This window comes from Physcomitrium patens, chromosome 21, assembly GCF_059467195.1.
Source record: "Physcomitrium patens ecotype Gransden chromosome 21, ASM5946719v1, whole genome shotgun sequence".
Taxonomy (NCBI): domain Eukaryota; kingdom Viridiplantae; phylum Streptophyta; class Bryopsida; order Funariales; family Funariaceae; genus Physcomitrium; species Physcomitrium patens.
Window position 1 is genome coordinate 12,427,479 of NC_143430.1, and position 22,408 is coordinate 12,449,886.

At 30.6% G+C, this 22,408-nt stretch overlaps 1 protein-coding gene across 1 annotated transcript; it reads right to left on the reverse strand.

Annotated features, from left to right (window-relative positions):
• Positions 1–18,973: 18,973 nt before the first annotated feature.
• LOC112274331 (organic cation/carnitine transporter 4) lies at positions 18,974–22,165 on the reverse strand. Its single transcript, XM_024503738.3, has 2 exons — positions 20,618–22,165; positions 18,974–20,505 (listed from the first exon to the last, which is right to left on the reverse strand). The coding sequence occupies exons 1-2, from the start codon at positions 21,090–21,092 to the stop codon at positions 19,193–19,195; spliced, it is 1,788 nt and encodes a 595-aa protein (XP_024359506.1). The 5' UTR covers positions 21,093–22,165; the 3' UTR covers positions 18,974–19,192.
• Positions 22,166–22,408: the final 243 nt, after the last annotated feature.

Consider the following 22,408-nt stretch of genomic DNA (forward strand, 5'->3'; position numbering starts at 1 on the left):
TTACACCATATATTAGGTCTTGTATCCGATCTTCAAATCCAATTGGTCTAAAATGGATTAGGAAGACATTCCTCAAGGCCTCCTAATTGGAAAATCTACCCATTGGTTGCCGATTATACCATTCAAAAGTTGTATCTTTTAAAGTTATTGGCAACCATCTCAACCAAATATCTTCAATTCTACCATTATTAGCCACGTAAGCTATCAAGAATTGAGATATATGATGATCGAGATCAGAGCCTGGCCAACTACTAAAAATAAGTAATATTACCACACTTATAGTTCGGTCTCCTACTGCTCCCATTTGTACTGCAATTAGTACTTCTGGCACTCCCGCAGCCATTGGTGTTATCACTGGTCTCTTCGCTATTTGAATTTGAATTTTTCTTCCTTTGGATTTACTTGGACTTACAATTCCTTTTTGTCATTCCCGTAGGAGATTTCTTATGCGTAATCTCTCTTGTCTTTCTTTTCCTTGTTGATTAATTCTTTGATAATCCTTCTCTTCATGATTATCACTCATAATCTTTCATTCTTCTTTACAAAATCAATACTGCCTTGAATTATAACTCACATATTTGTAACCCTAAAACTTGTTCTTCTCACGTTCTCATTCAACATATAATTCCATCTGTGATACAATCAATTTCTAACATTTCATATTGTTATCATTTCCCCGGCAGCGGTGCCAAAATGTTGTTCTCATTGTGTTCAAGCTTCAATATACCAAAGCAATTGAAGTAATAGAGGTGGATTCAAATACGGGGAAAGACTAGTTATATGAATTGGATCTATTACTGTCACAATTGACTGTATTCTAGCTATCTAAAATCAATTATCAAACTATAAAATATCAAGGCTTACTACTTCTATCTTAATTCAACACATAATCCATTCTACAACTATGAATTCAACAATACTTTCATATTCTTATCAGTTCATATTCTCCCACTTACTCTCTTTGTGGTTTATATATATTCAATTACTGATCTCTAGCTTACTTATTATATTTAATTTCTCAATTCATCATACAGAATTCAATATCTTCACTTAACACAACACAATTTGATAATCTCAATTCTCAAGGTCACAAATTTTCTCCAAAATGGTCAATCCAAAGTCATATTCCATAATATTTTAATCATAGTTTCAACAATACTTCTCTCAATCACAATTCTTCATAAGCAAATAATAAAATCAAATAAAACAAAGAGGTAGCACCAAGCTTACCCCGGCTTACGTCTCTCACAGTCTGGCCCCCTCCAGCTTACGACTCTCATAGTCTGATACTCCAAACTAACTTCTCATTATTCAAAAACTATCCATTACTCGTCAACAACAAAGAAACAAAAAGAGGTAGTACCAAGCTTGCCCCGGCTTACAAGTATCACAATCTGGCCCCCTCGACTTACGACTCTCACAGTCTGGCCCCGATCTCCCTTTTCTCAATTTCTTTATCCTACCAAAAGATGGACCATCAGCCAACAGATTCCAAAGGTTATAATCCTTTGAATTCTTAACCATTTATTCCACTAACAATCTACTCTTACCAACTAAACTGCCTAACCATAAGTCTAATTCTCAAGGTTGTCAATAACCAACCAGTAACTTACCACAAAATTTATTTATCTATTCTACATAACCTCAAAATATTATTTTATGGCAACTTATCTTATTGGATATTGATTTATAAGTATTAATCAAAAATAAATTTCTATTTAAATCAATTTTGACATGTTGCAAGCATAATTTCTACTGAGAGGTATTTTGCACCAACTACAACTTCGAATTCTTACTTAAATAAAAAATTTTAAACTTTTCTACTACTTTTTATCTATTTTTAATATTAATATTTTTATTAAAATAAAATAAAGATAAATTCTATATTAAATTAGATGTATAAAGAATATATAATTTGGTATGTATTAAAGAATGGAATAAATAGGAATTTTTATTTTATATTAAATTTGGTTATATAGATTATAATTTTATGCTTTTTGGACTTATAAATATTTCAATTTTTTCCAATTATTTTTAAACAATATTTTTTTCAAGTTTTAGAAAAAAATTATATATTATTTTTAAAATAAAAATAAATAAATATACTTTTTTTGTACTAAAATAACTTAAAGATGTAAGACTATATAATAAGATGGACAAATGATATTTCACACAACTTAAATAGAATTATTAGAATTTATTGCCTAAAATGGAAGTTTGCAAGACACAAATAAGTAGAAATCAGCAAGGTTGAACACAAGAGAAGTGTAGAATGAGATACCTCCCACTTTCAACATCCTTTATTTATAGGTGGTGGTTGCTAACCAATGAAACAACTTCCATCCTTTTAATATTACATCCATTTTTACTTCATCCAACTAAATCCTAGAATCTTTCTTAACCTAGCTACCACCTAAATCCTAGCCTCCACCTTAGTTACTTTCCTTCATCTTTTTGTTACTCTTTGACCATTAACAACTTATTTAAGATAATACTTACTTACTTTATTATACCTATGGTAATACTTATTTATTTTAACACTCCTACTTTGCTATTAGTCAAAGGCTATTAATCCTAATGCCTTTGTTAACTTTTGATGCCTATCCTTTATTAGTGCTTTTGTGAGCAAAACAACAAGCATGTCTTCTGTTGCACAATACTTCATGTCAATCACTCCAATTTCAATCTTGTCTCTCATGAAGTAATGTTGAATGTCAATGTGCTTGGTTCTTCAATGATGCTTTGGATTCTTTGTAAAAAAAAGACATCCTTGGTTATCACACTTCATTGGAGTTGCTTCCATTTGTACAAGTCCAATGTCTTCTAAAAGTTGTCTTAGCCAAATTGCCTCCATTGTACCATGACTTGCTGCCATGTATTCTACCTCCATTATGGACTTTGTAATTGTTGGTGGTCTCTTACAATTCCATGAGATTGCTCCCATTCCAACAAAGAATACATAATCCATTATTGATCTTCTATCATTTGCATCTCCAGTCCAATCTGCATCACAATAACTATGTAATGCAATATTACTCCTTCCAAGACACAATTTGAAGTTTAAAGTGCCTCTTAAGTACCTCATGATCCTTTTGATGGTTATCTAATAAATTAGTCTAGTCTTTCACATGAGTTGACTCACAACACTCACTGCATATGCAAGATCCATTCTTGTGCTAACCATTGCATACATGAATGAGTCTATTGCTGCCTTGTATAAAAACACTTTTCATTTCATCTTCAACCTCACCAAATTCCTCATTTGTAAGCTTCTTCAACTTGAAGTTCGCTTCCAATGGTATACTAATAGGCTTGCAATCTTCCATGTTGAATTGTTTCAACACTTCTTCAATAAACTTCCTTTGGCTCATTATAATCATCTTGTTACCATGATCTCTTATAAATTCTACTTCTAAACAATAGTGGAGTTCTCTCAAGTCACTCATCTCAAACTCTTCTTTTAACTTTGCCTTCAACCAATCCATCTTCTTCATGGTATTACTTAATATGATCAAATCATCAATATAGAGAATGATAATTAATATGAATTCATTTGATTGTATCACATACAAAGAATGATCGGCCTCTTTTCTTATAAATCCTTCATTTAGAAAGAATGTGTCAATATGTTGATACCATGCCCTTGGTGATTATTTTAATCCATACAAGGATTTCTTCAATTTACAAATAAGGTGTTGTTTGCCATCTTCAACAAATCCTTGAAGTTGATCCTTGTAGAGGTCTTCTTTCATTATTCATTGCATCTCTTTTTGTTCTAAACACCTACTTACAATCAATCGAAGATCAATTTGGAAGAAGTTGAGTCAATTTCCATGTTCCATTGTCCATGAATGATTTGTATTCATCTTCCATGGCTTTCTCCCACTTCATTGCATCTATGGACTTTATTGCATCACACAAATTCAATGAATCAACAAGAAGTGCAACATTGACATATACTTCACTTACTTGAGGAAAGATGTGGTTCTTCCACCATTTACCAAGTTGTTTTCTATTTCTCAAAGGATATCTCCTTTTATTTGAAGAAGATTCATTTTGTTGCACTCCATGCTTGCTTCGAAGCTTCTTCTTTCTTAAATCTTATCTTTTCTCATTCAAAGGTTGATACTCTTCATCATCATCATCATCATCATCATCTTCAACATCTTAAATATCTTTATTTCTAATCTTAGGAATTATAGAGGCCTCCTTCTTCATCTCTTCATCTTCATTCACACCATCTTCATTGTCATCATCATCTTCTTCTTTCTTTGTTGAAATTGAAGATGTGTCCACAAATACACAATTACTCCCACTTGGATAAATTTCTAAGTATTCACAAGTACTCTTATGTTCCAAAAATTCTTCATCACAACTTTTGATGATCTTCTTGGTATTCAAAACCATTAGTCTATATGCCTTAGTATCTTCACAATATCCAAAAAATACACATTTTGTATGTTTTGCATCAAATTTAGATGACATACAATCTTATACCAATATGATATGTATCCAAAAGTCTTCATGTATGAAACACAAGGTTTCTTCCCACTCTAAGCTTCTTCGGGAGTTTTTGATATAAGTGCACTTATAGGGCACATATTTCTTATATATACTGTTGTTACCACATCTTTTGTCCAATATTCAAACCCAAGGTTTTGTACATGTAGCATATTCCTTACCATCTCCACAATGGTGTGATTTGCTCTTTCAGCAACTCCATTTTATTTTAGAATGTATGGAGTAGAAGTTTTTCTTGTAATACCTTGAATCTTAAAAAAATCATCAAAATGCTTTGACATATACTCACTTCCATTGTCCATATGCAACACCTTGATCTTTCAATCACATTGCTTTACTACAAGTGCCTTAAACTCCTTGAATCTAGAAAAATACTCATTTTTATATTTGATGATATAAATCCATATCTTCTTTAAAAAATCATCAATAAATGTGATAAAATATTGTGCTCGTCCTATTGATGGTATCTTCATAGGTCCACAAACATCCGAATGTACAATCTCCAACAACTTGCTTGTATGTATTACTACTCCATTTGAAAATAAGGCCCTTTGTTGTTTGCCTTAAATACAACCTTCACAAGTAAGTGTATTGGCATTATGGCTAAATTGATCAAGATCCATGCCACTTACCATAGATTGGAATTCCTTCATGGTCTTGGTATTCAAATGACCAAGGTATTAATGCCAAATATCAAATTTATCTTGATCAAGTAGAAACTTAGTAAATGTGGCTACTTCAATTCCATTCACCATCTTGCACTTGATGAAGTAAAGGTTGCCATCTCTAAAGCCCTTGGCAACATCATCTCTATCCAATGTCTTTATAAAGTACCCATTCTTATCAAATTACACCTTACAACTATGTGAAATTAATTTGCTCATCGAAAGGAGGTTTTTCTTAATCTTTGGTACATGCAAGACATCTTTCAATTTGATCCTCCTTGTTTGTCCTCTCACAAAAATCTCTACTCCAATGGAGCCTATTCCAATAGCATGTACTATGCCATTGTCTTCCATAAAGACATTTGTTGCTAAAATTTCTTTATAAGTGTCAAAAGAATACTTGTATGGTGTCATGTACTCAGTGGCACCTCAATCAAAAATCCACTTGGATATGGCAGCCATGGAGGTGCCTTCACTTGCCATGAATGTAAAATAATCTCCTCTAAATTGCTCATATACATTTTTGGTACTTTTTCTATCTTCTTTTTTGGCCTCGTAGTAATTTTATGCAAAATGACCTTGTTTTCTACAAATAAAGCAAGTTTTGACATTACCTCATTGGTATGAAAGGTTGCCCTTGTTTTGAAGTGAGTAGAGTGCTGAATCTTCACTTTGAGGCTCTTTTTCTTTCCTCTTAGTTACTTCATGGGCAAGTCTTGCCGTCACATAGTCCATTATAAGTTCCTTCAATTTAATAGACTCCAATGCTATAATGAGGTAGTTGTAGGACTCAAGAAGACTCATCAAGAAGATCATGACAATAGCTCCTTCTTTTAAAGGCTTGTCAATAATTGCTAATTGATTTGTAAGAGCCTTTACTTTATTGACATGAGCTGTGAGATCTTCACCTTCTTCCATCTTACAAGTAAAAAACTTCCTCCTTGTGAAGATGATGTTAGACAAGTTCTTGCTTTTATAGATGTTGCAAAGAGTCTTCTATGCTTCTATTGGTCTTTTACAAGAGATGATGTGAGAAAAGTTGGTTTCATCCAAATTGGTGGCAATTATACCAAAAGCATTCTTTTTAAGTCTTTTAAAGTCCTTTCTTTCCTTAGCATTTGCATGTATGCTTGGAGCCTCTTCACTTTCATCTACAATGTTTCAAAGGTCTAAAGATGCCAACAAAAGCTCTATTTTTAACTTCCAATAATAAAAAATTTCTCATCTAAACTTCTCAATCACTTTCAAACCTTTATCTTCACTGGAAGCCATGTCTAAGAAGAACTCTATCAAAAAAATATTAAGAAAATGAGTCACTATGAGCTTGAAATCACCAAAATAAATTAACACTATGAAAATCTCAGAATGCCTTCTTGTGAACAAATGAGTGCTTTCTTACTCAAAACACTCTCAACTCAAGCTCTGAAGCTTCTAACAAGTATGTGTACTCCAATAAACCTCACTATCATGAACTTTCATTCTTTAGAATCAACTATTTCATTATACATACAAGGTAAGTGAAATAACATTAGCAAAATAAAAGTTACTGTCAAGATCTTTCTATAATGTCTTAAACTCTTAATCTTAGGAGATAAGAATCCACAAAAAAATGTTAGAGATCTATAAGATCAAAGTCAGCACATCTTCATGTCCAAAACACAAATTTCAATCTTAGAAACCCTAACATTAGCAAACACTATATGATCTATTCCACATAAGTACAACCATAAGAGAATGATACTAACTCACTTGAATGGCACAATAAAGTGTGAGTGGAACTATAATCTCTTGAAAAAATACAACAAGCAAGAGACAAGTAAATAGAAATTAGCAAGGTTGCACACAAGAGAAGTGTGGAATGAGATACCTCTCACTTCCAACACCATTTATTTATAGGTGGTGGTTGCTAACCAATGAGGCAACTTCCATCTTTTTGATATTACATCCATTTTTACTTCATTCAACTAAATCCTAGAATCTTTCTTAACCTAGCTGCCACCTAAACCTTAGTCACCACCTTAGTTACTTCATTTCATTCTTTTGCTATCATTTGACCATTAATAACTTATCTAAGATAATATTTACTTACTTTACCATACCTATGATAATACTTATTTACTTTAATACTTAGAACAGCTAAATTTTAAAAATTAATTAGTACTAATTTTTTTAATAAATTTTATTCAAATATATTGATAAATATTTTTATTTTAGATCTTAAAAATAATATTTATGATAATTTTATTAAATTAAAATTCAAGTAAAATCTTTTCTATTATAAAGAATAGTTATATATTCTTGAAGGTTAATTACAAATATGTACTTTAAGTATAATATGATTTTTTGATAGCATGGTAATTTGAATATGATAAAACTATAGAGCTTATTTTATAAGGTTTTTGCTAGCCTAAAATGTAAAAAATTATCAAAGCATTTTCTCAATCTTCTAACTTTTGTACTAAATCAAATACTACAAAATATTAACCTTATGGACTTCTCTAATAAGTACTTATTCCAAAATATTTTTTTACTAAAACAAAATACTTTAAGAATTTAATTTAGTAATGATATATCATTTTTTATCTTACAAAAAAAAATAATAATATATATTAATATCATAAAATTTTAAATAATATTGTATTTGATTAAGGTTTCTAATTTATATCAGATTTTGGAAGACATTTTTCAACATCTTAAAGGTTGAAATTAAATCATATTTAATATTTTTATCCTCAAATTAAGTATCTAATTTTAGAAAAAAAACCAAATTAATAAAATATTCTTATATTTCTAAAAACGAAAAAAATTAAAAATATTTTTATTTAAAAACCTCAGCCTTTTTAGCAATCTTAAGACATAATTTTTTTTAAATCTTAAATTCTTACAATTCTACATATAGCTTACATATTTTAAATTTTAATAAGATACAATCTCTAAATAAATTTTAGTTTAGCTTCAAATTTTATGCATTAATGTTTTAAATATTTTATATAGTCACAAAATTTAATACGAATATAATTTATAAATTAATAATAATAATAAAGTTCTTTAATATTTTTGGTCTTTTGTGAACTTTATGAAGACTCTCAATAGCTAAAAAAATTAATCCTACTATTAGTTTTTTCTATATCTTAATTTTTTTTATTAATACAAAATATTTCAAACTATTCCAATTAAAGTTTTTAGAAATTTAAGAAATCCTAACTAACTCAAGTCACCAACTTCTGATACCTCCTTGTATATATGATCAAATATTTTCTTATTGCACTATGAGAACTAAATTTTTTTATAAACATATGGTATCTACTTACTTCTACATAATCACAAAGCATTAAGAATAAGACATAAAAAAAAGAATCTAAAATTAACACTGTATATATTCTATATTTAAGGTATTGATGCAATCAAAAGCTTGAATTTGATTTCTTTTTAGGTCTTTTTTAATTTAGAACTTCTATAAGCCTTTTATCCTTGGAAATTTCTTAAAGCTAATTTTCTAATCATACTTCCTAATTCCTATATAAAAACTTTTATTTATCTTAAGTCTTTATTTTTGTACCTTAAGATTAGATTTTGATTATGTTTTGATTCATGTTAATTTTAAATTTTTTTCTTTTAATATTTTAATAAATAATTAATAATCTTAAAAGAACACTTTGAATCAATGGGATAAGATTAAAAGTCTCATAAGATTCTCATAATTTAAAATTTTGAATACAAGAATAAGTATAGATTTATAAAATAATTTGCTTTAGTATATAAATTGAATGGAACTAAGACCTAGATAAATTTTTAAAAAATTGGATTTGTCTATTTTTTGTATTATAATATATTGAAATATTTTAAAAAATTAATGATATTTTATTCTATAATTGTTAATAAAATCAATACGACTAAAATAAAAACATTTTTTTTTGAAGTGATGATAGAATTTTACTACGATAATTTAAGTTGATGATTTTAAAAATTCATAGATTATTTAATGGTTTGTTTTAATCAATGTTAAATAATTACTACAATTTTATGTTAAATTTTCTATTATTTCTATTTTATATTTTAAATAATTCATCTCTACAATTAAATAAATATACTACGTCATTATATTCTAACTTAATATTTTCATTTGTTTATTTATGTTTAATTTAGTAATTAATTTATGTGTACCGATTTTGCAAAAATTAGAATAAGTCGTAAAATCATCTTTATAGGCAAAAATCCTCTATTAAAATAAACACTTCAAAAAAAATATTCAAATATTTGAAATAGTATAATTAAATTTTTCAATAGTATTATGTATATGCTTCTACACCATTTAACTTCTTAATAAAAACTGCATATTTTGCTTCAATGTTATCATCTATTTTTTTACAATTCTATAGATATAGATCTTATCAATTTGTTTATACATGATAATATGATCAATACTTTCTAATTTATATATTATATCAGTTATCTATATATATATATATATATATATATATATATTTAAAATTTCTTTTTAAATTTTTTTAAAAAAATTATTTTATTTTTTATTATCATAAACTTATAAAAAAATTAATAAAAATTTATTTTGTTAATCTCTAATAATATTTATCAATTATCTAATTTTCTTATTAGATTCAAATTAAGTATAAATTAAGTTTTTCTATTATAACTAAATATATAAATAGAATTAATACTTCTGAAATCCTTATTGTAAATAAGATCTACTACCAAAAATCTAATGTTTTTTTAAATAAGATTATTTCATATTTTTAAAATATGAATTGTATTAATTACCTTCTTAGGCATATGATATAAAATCTGATTTTCTTTTTAAATCCTTGCATAACTTATTTTTTCTACAACTAATTAAAGATTACATTAAAAAAATAAAATATCATATATATTCTTAAAATATAATGAAATATTAAGAATATCTTTATATTCTTGATAATAAAAAATATATCCCTCAAATTTATAATAATAGCAAATGTATCCTTATTAGTGATAAGTTATCACCAACTTTTATAATTTAGTTGTTATTTGAGTCTAGATTCTCAACCGCATAAATTTTCTTTTATCATTTTTTGGCTTTTCAAGAATTAAAAAAATCTTGCTTCTTTTTCTTCTCTTCATTTATAGACCATGCCTGACATTACATATTCTTAATGGTGCCTAGCTAAAATAATGCTTTCTCTATTGTGGCACTTGTATCCTTCAAATTGCATACTACTACTTCTGAAGGATATGAATCTTAAAAAAAAAAAAACTTTAATACACTCTTGTATCATTCAAAAAGACTACAAAATTACTCTTAGATGGTAATATATTGAACTAGAATGGCTATTACCAAAGACAAGAAAACTGGAAAGTTTTGAGACAAGACTAAGGACTAAAAAAGCATTCACAAAAGTGAAGAAGGCTTCACTCTTGCCTCCATATATTCTATCTAACTAAGAGTTATATGACAATGTTCTATAAGACCTTCAACATGTGTTGACTTTGCTAGATACATATTTTAATTTGCAAATGAAGTTTTTTATAAAAGTGCCACATAGGTAGCTTGTTTTACAAGCTATCAATATGTATGATATGTAGTTAATTTTTTGATCAATTTTCTAACTTATAATTTTATTTATTTCTATCTAATTATATAAGTAATTATTAAAAAAAATATGTATATCCATGATATTACCTCCCCTTTTAGAGACAAGTTCTATACGGAATAGTCATCATCTTTCATAAATCTTATTGTTCTTTAACTTGATTTTGATAGATGTTGTTGATGAAAAGCCTCAATTGTCTTTGATGTATTTACAAGATTCTTTGTTGGCTCCCATGTGCATTCACTATTATCATATCTATGCCAATGAACAAGATATTCTAATCTATTTTGGCGTCGTCTTAAATCTAGGATTTTTTCCATCTCAAACTCTTAATTATTATCCACTTCTATAGGAAGAGGTGGCATTTATCTTCTTTTTAAGATATTCATTGTCTTATATAGTTCAAGAAGAAATTTGTGAAATACAAGATGGATCTTCATAAACTCTGATAGATATAATCAATAAGCAACAAGCTTGACTTGTTCACAAATAAGAAAAGGTCCAAACCTACAAAAGTCTAATTTGTATCAAGGACAAGTAGTCTTGATATTACAAGGAAGTAACCATATCTTGCCACTCACATTGAATTTAGTTGTTCCTTGTGATAGACATCCAGGTTGATCTTTTGTTATTCTTGAGCTTCCTTTAACTAAGCCTTCATTATTATTTTTAGCTTTAACAATTGATTTGCTAAATCTTTAATCATAGGATTATCAACTTTTAAAAAGTTAAAAGTATCAAATCATGGATGATAACTATAATTCACAAAGAAATATATTTTTTGAGTAGAAGAATATATCAAATTATTATGTACAAACTCTAGTAATGGTAAAAGATTTGTCCAATTATCTTAATAATAGTTGATGGTACATCTCAAATATTGCTCCACAACTTGATTCATTCATTCCATTTGTCCATCAATTTAGAAATAAAAAGTCAAAGAGAGCTTTATATCCACTTTTAAAATCTTAAAATAGATTTTTCAAAATCTAGATACAAATTGAATCTTCATATTTAATATAATATTATCACGCAATCTATGATAGTAATAGATATTATTAAGAAAAAGCTTAGTCATTTCTTTACTTGTAATAGATTTTGTACATATTACAAAATTTACTATCTTTGTAAAATGGTCTACTATTACAAATATAAAATTATATAAATCTGAAATTAAAAGATTTGTAATGAAATCCATAGAAACAAAAGTCCATGGTTGTTTCAAAATAAGTAATGGCTAAAAAAGTCCATAAGATCAATAAAAAAGAGTTTTAGATCTTGAAAAAATATCACATGATTCTGCAAAGTCTTTAATTGCCTTTTATATTTGAAGCCATTAGAAATCTATAGATATTAGCTCTAAAGTCTTACTGTATTCAAAATGTCCGGATGTTGGAAAGTCATGATGAGCTTAAAGAACATATAATTGTATGTTTCCTTTTAATATGTATAATCATCTCTCAAAATAGAGTATATTATTCTTAAATTCAAACTTAGAAGTATTATGAGTCTTGAAAGAATTATTTTTAATATCATGAACAAAAAGATCAAAGGACATACTTGATTGAAGTTACATGAAAATAATTGAATCAACAATCAATGTTGATTTTATTGCTTAAGGATGAAAATGCTCCAACTTCAAGAAAATTACTCTTTGTTGATCAAAAGCTGCATCTTGTTCTTTTAATGCAAGATAAAAATATTTCAAAAAGACATTCAACAAACCTTGTTATTTTTTTGGTTGATAAGTGATCTTATAATCAAATATTAATAAAGAGATGCTCCAATAGGCTTGACAACAATTTAACTTATGTACTGACATAAAGTATTCTAAGTTCTTATGATTTATATACATGGTTATTGGACTTGAGGCACCTTCTAGATAATGATGCCATTCTTAAAATGAATCCACAATGGTAAGAAGTTCTTTGTCATAGATCTCATAGTTAATCTTGGATATTGAAATTTCCTTGAATAAAAAGCTATCAAATGGAATTGTCATCCACTTCCATTTGTAACAAAACTACACCTATAACAAAGTTTGATGTATTTGTTTCTATGAAGAATGTCTTAGAAAAGTTCACACAATGCAAGATTGGTACAAAAATAAATATTCTCTTCAAGGCTTCAAAAGATGTTTCGGTTTCTTTATTCCACTTAAATTTATCTTTATATATTGGACATATAAGAAGAGCCATAATTTCAAAAAAAAATCTTAATAAAGATCCGATAATAATTGGTAAATCTCAAAAAACATTGTACATCTCTAATTATTTTTGAAATCTTTCAATCTATAATAGTTTGAACCTTCTTAAGATCTATCATAAGACCATTGTTTGAAATGATGTATTCTAAGAAGTTAACTTGAATATTATAAAATACACACTTTTTCAGCTTGGCATATAATCTTGCATCTTTTAGTTTTTGTAACACACAACAAATATGAACTTTGTGCTCTTTTATGTGCTTAGAGTAGATTAAGATGTCATGTAAATAATAAACAATAAAATCATCAAAAAAATCACAAAGGCATCATTCATTAGATATTGAAAAGCAATTGCTCCATTTGTGAGTCTAAAAAGTATGATATTATATTTGAAATTTTCATATTTGATTTAAAATATAATCTTCTATTTTTTTTTAATGCATACTTGATTTTATGTTCTTTATATATTTATTTTTTTATATATCTTTACTTAATTTAGATGATCAAGAAGTCTTACAATCAAAGATAGAAGATGCTTGTTTTTTATGGTGATCTTATTGAGTTTTTGATAGTCCACACATATCTGCAGAGATCCATTTTTTTTCTTCATAAATAAGATAGGAGCCTCGGCTAGAGATTTAGAATGGAATATGAAGTTTTTAGCTAAATTTTCATCAATATATTCCTTAAGTGCAGCCAATTTATTTTATACTAAGCTATAGATTGATCCAAATGGTCGTTGAGCTCCTTCTTGAATATCAATAGAATAATCACAAAAATAATGCTCTAAAAGAATATCAAATTTTTTTAAAAAAAAAACATCTTAATAATCTTGGTACTGGCTTAAAATGCTACTTGAAATCTTTTCTCTATCAATAATAAGTATGGCATGTATAGCAAAAGTTTATTATTTTTTGTAGCATGCATGAAAGTTCTTGTATCTACCATTTATGATTTAGATGTATTGTTCTTATGCATTTGTACTTGCCTGGCAGGATCGTGGGTTAAACTATGGAAAAAATCAAGATTACAAGAATTGAGTCTATTTGAGGATTATATTTTTTTCGCTATAATAATCTTAAAATAATTAAATTAAAAAGAAATATAATCACATTAAAGATTACTAAACTATTATAACCACTAATCACTACATCTAAAGAAATAGTTTTATGTGTAATATCTCTAAAAAACAATAAACGACCATCCATTACTTCTACATGTACAAATTTTATTTTCTTAATTAGGAATATATCTTATTTTTTGACAAAGTCTTTGTCTATAAAATAGGTTGAAGGTCCTAAATCTAACAAGCCTAAGACTTTATGATTTTTCAATCCTAAACAAACTTCTATTATAAAATAAGATGAAGGATCTATGAAGAAAATAGGACTTTTATTAGGTATTATATAAGATTTCAATTGCATAGTGTCATGATGTAATACAACTAATGAATGAAAATATATATATATATTGTATTATAGAAGATCTTATTTTAAAACATTATTACAAATTATCTTTAAAATATAGATAATAGTCAAAAACATAATAAAAGAAAAAATTATTAATATTATTTTTTTATAAAATAAACTTCTATTTACTTTGTAAGACCGTAAATAAGATAAAATAAAATAAATTAAAAAATTAAATGATATAGGCATATAGAAGAGAGAGTTAAGAATAAATTTTAGCAAAATTTATATCATGAAGCTAAGAATTCATACCCGAATAGAATTAGTTGTCAACTTGAATCAAAATTAGATCTTGAGGTACAAAACTATACACCTACAGTGATTCCAGGGCTTTTTTTGGAGATTCAAGAGTAGGATTTCAAAGCAAACTTAAGAAAAAAAAAAACTTAGACATTAATTTTATTTCATTTGAATCAATAGTGAAATTTTGAAGAATTTTCAAAGTTTGTGAGGTTAAGATTAAGTGAGATTAAGTTCTTAATGAGATTAAGATTTGAGAAATAAAAATATATTTAAAAATTTTAAGATTTCTTGATTTCTATGGTATATGTACAAATGAAATTTAGGCATTGTATTGGTGTGATAGTTATAAATGTATATGCAAATTTTGAAGTCAATCAAATAGTTAGATTAAAGTATAAAGATTTTTGCGGGTTGAGGTTTCAAAAATTGGATTTTGAAGATCAATGAGTGTTTCTAAGATCTTCACAATTTGTCAATTGGATTGAAGTAAAATTTTTTGTATAGATGCTAGACTTGATTTCCAATATTTTGGTAAAATAAGAGAATAATTTAACAGTTGAAGAAGGAGATATTGGTATTGGAAGTTTAGCATTTTGGTTGGAATAAGAGGCCGTCTAACACCTAGTTGGATTATCTTGCATTTCTCTAAATTGGTATGAGCACTTAATTTCATCTTTCTTATACTTATTTCTAACTAAGACATTAAAAAGTGTGCAAATTTTGAGTTGATATTAATGATTTGATCATTAGTTGTTGAAGTTTCATTTTGCTCTTGGATTTGTTAAAAGTTAGTTTAAGATCTAAGATTTGATTAGAATTTGGTTTAGAATTTGGTCTACAATTTGGTTAGGATTAGGATTTGTTTAAGATTTGGTTTAAAACTTATCAAAGATTTATTTAGGATTTAGGATTTTATTAGAATTTGACCTAAAATTTAGTTAAAGTTTAATTAGGGTTTTAATTAAGATTTGACCAAGGATTTGATTAAGATTCAATTAAAGTTTTAATTAGGATTATATTAAGATTTTTATTTTTATTATTTTTAAAGAATTCTTTGTGTTTCTTTTGTATTTTCTTTTAAATTTATTTTGATAGGTTAAATTTTAATTAAGTTATTAAGGATTACTTGAAGTTTATTTAAAATTCTATTAGACTTAGTAGGATTGTTGTTGCATTGTTACTTACCTTTCACAGCTAGGTGGCTAATACATTCTCAAGCAAGAATACACGTAATACAACAATGGTCCCTATTGTAGCTGAAAAAACTTATTTTTCAACACCTCTTCTTTTTTGGCAACCATGCTGATTATTTTGTTATTGCCTTGTTTCTTTAGACAATATTCAGTAGTACGCTTGGATTCTCCACAATATAGATATAAGAGTTCTTGGCAATGACAAGTCTTTTCTTACTTAATAAGAGATTTAAAATATATCGTGTCAATTAGCATAAGCTCTGGCCTAGACAAATAAGCTTCGAAAATCTTAGAAGGTATCACTATGGCTTAATTGATACTTCTCCAATCAAATCTATATTCTTCATAACTTATAAAAAATTAATTGTTGCATGCAATAGCTTAAACAATAAATTGTTCTAATAAATATATTTTTGACATTGACTTTCAGCCATATCAAAATTATTTGATAAGGATTTTGTCATTCCAATCCATGTCGCAAGCAAGATTTTGGAATATAGTAGCATATATGGTGGTTGAACATAATCTTTGTCATAGCGATATGAGATTGGTCTCTACTACATTTTTTCAATCATTTTTTTTCAAATATAGCTACAAATACTTTCAAGAATGAATTCAAATCATAGAGTAGTCATGAATCTTTTTCCATCAAAGGTACAAACCAAAAAAAAACACTTGTAGAAAGAAGTGCCTTAATAAATCCAACTTGAGTAAATCTATGATAGTATTGACAAGGATGCAACCTTAGATCTAGCTTTACTTATTATAAAAACCCTCAAAATTTTGACCTTGTTCCATCAAACTTCTCTAGCATACTTATACTTGCATTCCTTATACTTGTAGTAAAAAGACTCCTCAGATTCAATTGTGAACTTGATTTACTTGCTTTTCTTAATTGTACAACTTTTTTGCACCAACTTTGAACTTTATTGTTGATTTCTTCTATGGATGTAGGAATAGTGCGTCTATGATTCATGTAAGAAATACAAGAGATTTATACTCTTAAAGTGTTGATAAGCTTGTGAAGATCTGCAATAGTTGCAAATCTATACTCATTTCCTTTAAGAGTAGCATCGATGATCTTTCTTTCTATAGATAACTCAAATAAATTCAAAAAGTTAAATTAGATGAAATTAATCCATATCCTCTAATATCAAATGAAAATTTTCACAAAGAAGGATAATCCACACTTTTTAAGGAAAAATTAGTGTTAAAAAACTAAATTGTTTGTTTAAAGATGGATAGTCCACAACCTTCAAAACACATTAATAGAAGTAGGATAATCCACTCACTTCTAAAAGAAGACAAGAATAATAAGTTACCACTCTTGTCAAACTATCAAGGATATTAATCTCAAAGAAAGAAATCCTTTATATACTTTTGTATCACTCAAAAAGACTACAAAATTATTCAAAGATGGTAATATATTGAAATAGAATGGCTATTGCATAAGACAAGAAGACTAGAAAGTCTTGACACAAGACTAAGAACTAAAAAAGCATTGACAAGAGTAAAGAAGGCTTCACTCTTGCCTCCATATATACTATCTAACTAGGAGTTACATGGCAATATTATATAAGACCTTCAATAGGTGTTGACTTTGCTAGACATATGTCTTAACTTACAGAGGAAGTTTTCATAAAAGCATCATATAGTTAGCTTATTCTATAAGCTACTAACATGTGTGGCATGTGATGAACTTGTTGACCAAGTTTCTAACCTATCAATCAACTACAAACACGTATAAAGTCAAAACCACGTCTATGAAGCTTTTAGAAACCTTCTTTAGAAAATATTATGAAATAAATCTATATTTATTTATTTCTACCTAATCATATAGATAATTATTGGAAAAAATATGTATATCCGTGACACTACCACCATCTACTTGTTGTGAGCTTCTATGTCTCAAGATACAAATGTGATTTATAAGATGGAAAAACATTAAGAAGATAACACAACCTATATATTGGTCAATGACCAATACATTCATAATTGTAGCGTTAATTTCTTCATTCCAAAAATTATCATACTAGGCCTAAGAATTGGAGTCTAAGCAAGAGCTATAAGGTAATGATGGAATCAATTGAAAAGGGCATGGCAAAATCTACATGACTTACTGTCTAGGCCCTAAATAACAACTGAACAAGGAATGTTGATAATACCTTATCACCAATGATGGTACATTTGTTATTATGACAAATGTAAAAAGTATATTTGCTATTATTAAGAATATAGGGATATTCTTGATATTTAAGCATATTTAAAGAATATATAAGATATTTTTCCTAATAACAATTATTATCTTGATTTTAATTTTCCAATAAAAAAGATTCTCTTTGGTTTGTGAAAAATTAGTCATCATTAGAATCTCATAATGTATCTTTCTTTTCTTTTTTCTTTTTTTATAAATCTACCAATTGAAATAAAATTATTTTAAACACCAATTTTACTTTTTATCAGAAGATGGTATCCAAATCATTCTAACAATGTTGGCTGAGAATAGTAACATTATAATATACAAGCTGAAACAATTTCCATAGATCTGATCCAAAATGTAAATCATTTAATTGTAACTTCAAGCAAAATGTGTTGAAGCAAAATAAGTGTTTTGGCTTCCAAAATGCTCAATGCATTGCCACAAAACTATTCAACTATTTTAAAGATATAAAACATTATTGGCTTACTCTTGGTGGCATTTCTAATACAAGTCTACTGATAGCTTTTATCAATTTTTATTATGTTGCCAACAATAACGATTGTAAATTCTAATCCAGGAACATTTCTTCCTTAAAAAAATGTACCTATTGCTTGAGATTCTAAAAATAATCTTGTACTGAAATAAACACAGCTCATTTTACGTAGATTGCTATTTATTTCCATCCCTAAAGATATGACATGATATCGACAATTCCTCACCCACCTTGGGCAACCTCAAACTCATCCTGCATTGAACTTTTCTAATGGCTAAAATTCGTTCTATTATGTTACAAATCATGGGTAGCTGCGGTGATTTGTATTAGTTACACATGCATGCAGGCATATTCATACGAGTCTTAGCAAATTGAATACATGAGATAACGTCATGTGAAACTATGAATTTGTCATGAGGTGATGACGCTTAACGGTGGCTCAATTCCTCTAAGAACTTTACATCTAGGTACAGCAAACTCTTCACTAATTCTTCACTATGAATTTGATTATAAGGCAAAAGGATCCTAATTCGTACAAAATTGTGACGACGATCCACGCAGCCATTTCTAGCTAGAGATATGTGCAAAGCTGTGCTGGGTAGCACAATGCACAGCTAGTTTGTCATTACGCCTTTCTCACTCCTCTCCAGGCCTTCCAAAGTCTCAAACATGGGCTTGTGCAGGGTCTCCGGAAGTCCTAGCGACAAAACCCCACCGAGTATGGCCATGATCCCAAAAGTTGCAAAAGGCAGCGCTGAGTTGAAACGCCCGGAAACGACCACAACGGGCGCAATGATCGACCCAATCCCAGACGCTTGCGTCAAGAGCCCCAGCGCCGCATTCCTCACCACAGTCGGAAACAGCTCCGAGGCATAAATGTAGATCAGGTTGTATGTTCCAGCCATTCCGAAGATTCCTACAGTACTGCAGATGATTCTCAGCACTTTGTAAACTCCGATGCCAGCTCCTAGAGAAGAATACCAGAGGATAACACTTTCTCGGTATGACTGGGACCCAACTGGAGTCAAGTTGGGAAACAAGTCTCTCAGTCCATCTGATGAGCCTGTATTTGCTCCGTCTTCAATGTATAGAACGCTACCAGCAAGACAGCATAGTCCACTAAGAACCATGGCTGATACTAGCATAGACCTTCTCCCAAATCTGTCCAGGACAGCTGCGGTGATGACAAATGCAGGCCACTCGATTATGGCGTTTAAGAACACTCCGATGTATAAGTTTGTCCCTAGGTTGACAACATTGAGGGTTATGCCGTAGTAAACGACTGCGGTCAAAAACCATATGACCACCATGATGAGCATTCGGGATCGAGTGGCGGGGTTTCTGAGCACCATCAGCAGGGTTCCAGAAGCTTTAGGAGAGTAGTCTTCGCTAACATCAATGGACTCTAATGCTACTGATTTTGAAGCTTCCTCATTTTCTATCTCCAAAACTGCTCCCTCGGGTATGGGATTACGCCCGTTCCGCTTGGCAAATGCTCCAAGGACCTCCATTGCATCTTTGATGCGGCCTTGGACGAGAAACCAGCGTGGTGACTCCCAAATTGTGGGCACCACCAAAGTGCAATAGAGAAGGGCTGGAATGGAAGTGACGAAATAGAGGTGGCGCCATGATGTGGAGAAATAGGCAAAGACAGGAAGGGTCATAATGCCAAAAGAGAAGAAATAGAAGGCTGACATACCGACCTGGCCTCGTTTTGAAGGACCAATTGGTTCAGTTGCCAGCACGAAGCTTGAGAGTCCTATGCCGCTGCAGGTGGCGCCTGTTAGCCAGCGAATTCCCACATAGACCCAGTAGGAGTGGACAGATGCAGTTGCCAAACCTGATAATGCCGTACAAACACAAGCGAGGAACAGCGTGCCTTTCCTACCAGCAAACGAGTCCGAAAAATGGCCAAATATTCCCGCACCTGCGTAGGCAAGATCCAAAGCATCAGCCAGGGAGACTTGCGTCATCTACTAGAATCTCGAAATTCTACAAACATCTAGTGCTTGCGCCAAAAAATAATCATGTGAGATTACCCACAAAAGCTCCAACGAAGAATGCCGACTGTGCCAACCCAACTTTGTACTCGTCTCCGCAGAAAAGACCCCACTCTGAGACGATCGAAACTCCTTTGCCTCCAACCCATTCCCATAAACTAGGATCCATGGAGCAGATAGAAGATGAAGGAGAACATTCCATGTTCAGTGGCCCGGCACTTGCTCCGAGGGTTGAGTTCGATGGAGACCACAAGTTCACAGATGGTCGACATTGCCACTCCGGTACCCTGTCGGCAAAGATCGTCGCGAAGGTGTGCAACCCTTCCAGAGACCATGCGAGACTGACTATCACAAAGTGAACGAGCTGCGCCCGACCGAAGTCTCCGACGTATTTGCTGAGCATGTCGTCTATGGATAGCTTTTCAGATGCGTTTGCCTCAACATCGGTACAGCTTCCTCCCAGGTCGCTCAGTAATGGTGCGCTTGCGCTATCCGACACCGTATCACTCTTCATGACTGCTAGACAGGCCCTCGTCACTAAAGCACCTAAACGGCGAAGTTAGACAGTGAACTCAATAGCGGTGGCCCAACTCCGTAGCCAATTTCTGCACTGCCATTTTAACCCTAACTTGGAAGCTGCTAGGTGCACAGTATTCCTACAAAGGTTTAAGCGCTTCGAAGCAGGCCACGAGACGAATCGGACACTATAGACTGTACAGTTATAGATAAAACATTCTTGAACTTTTCGTGAAGTCCCTGACATGTCACGAACGTTGGAAGATAAGCTGGTTCACGTATCAACATGATGAAAGCCCACCTTCATACCCAGAAAAGGCCGCATTGGTCAGAAAAGACCCACTTGAATATCTTCAAACCATAGTTACATTGTCAACCTCTCGTCGCCATCACTTCGGTTTTCCGTAATAATAGCACCAGGGTCATCACTTTCTTGAAGCCTCGGAGGGAATTGTAGCAAAAGCATCGAGCCCCTGCCAGAGCATCGAAGCTCCAGCTAAGTACCCGATTCTAGCTACGAAATGTGTAGTTCAGACGCTGTAATCTAATTTTCAAGACCGATGTGGTCACGAGTATCTCTCTCCTGCGACGTGGAATATCACATACTTATTCATTCTGAGAAGCCAGAATGGAAAATAGGCAGCTAGCGGTCAGTCCGAGAAACTCTCTCTCACGAGAATAGCAACCGACCATGCAATGTGCAAACACAGTTAACAGCCAAGAGGTCAGTAGTGGTGAGGGGGATTATGAATTTCCATCCAGTGACTCGCATGGAAGCTGTTTATCTGCAGAGGAGCAAGACACACCCACCCACCCATCACTACACAAGAGTATAACACCCAAGTGCTAAAAGCATCAAATCTTCGAGGGAAGTAACTTTTTTCGTCCCAACATTCCTGCTAGATCTAAATAAAGAATCTCTGATGGGTTTCACATGAGGAGCCCAAAGGCAGAAACCAGTCCACCATGCGACGACTAATGAGGCAAGCGGTGCCGTGCCTTGGTGAAGCATGTCGTGGAAATACGATCAGCTGGAATCGTGCCCAGGAAGAAAGGGAGAATATCTGGGATGATTCAATTTGTAAGCTCCGCATGGCTTAACTATGACTGTGAGCCTTGACTGTGAGCCCTGCTCTGCTGGGCAGGGATTCCTTGCTCCCCTCCCTCTCTTCGCTGTGAATGTGTGAGTGGGTATGAGTGTGAAAATGTAGCAGTCAAGTGGACAGCAGCCTTTTGGTTTATTTTGTAGCATATGGTATTTCCACGCTAGACTGAGCCTCGTTGACCTGTCTGAAAGTGCTTTTTGAAAACCGA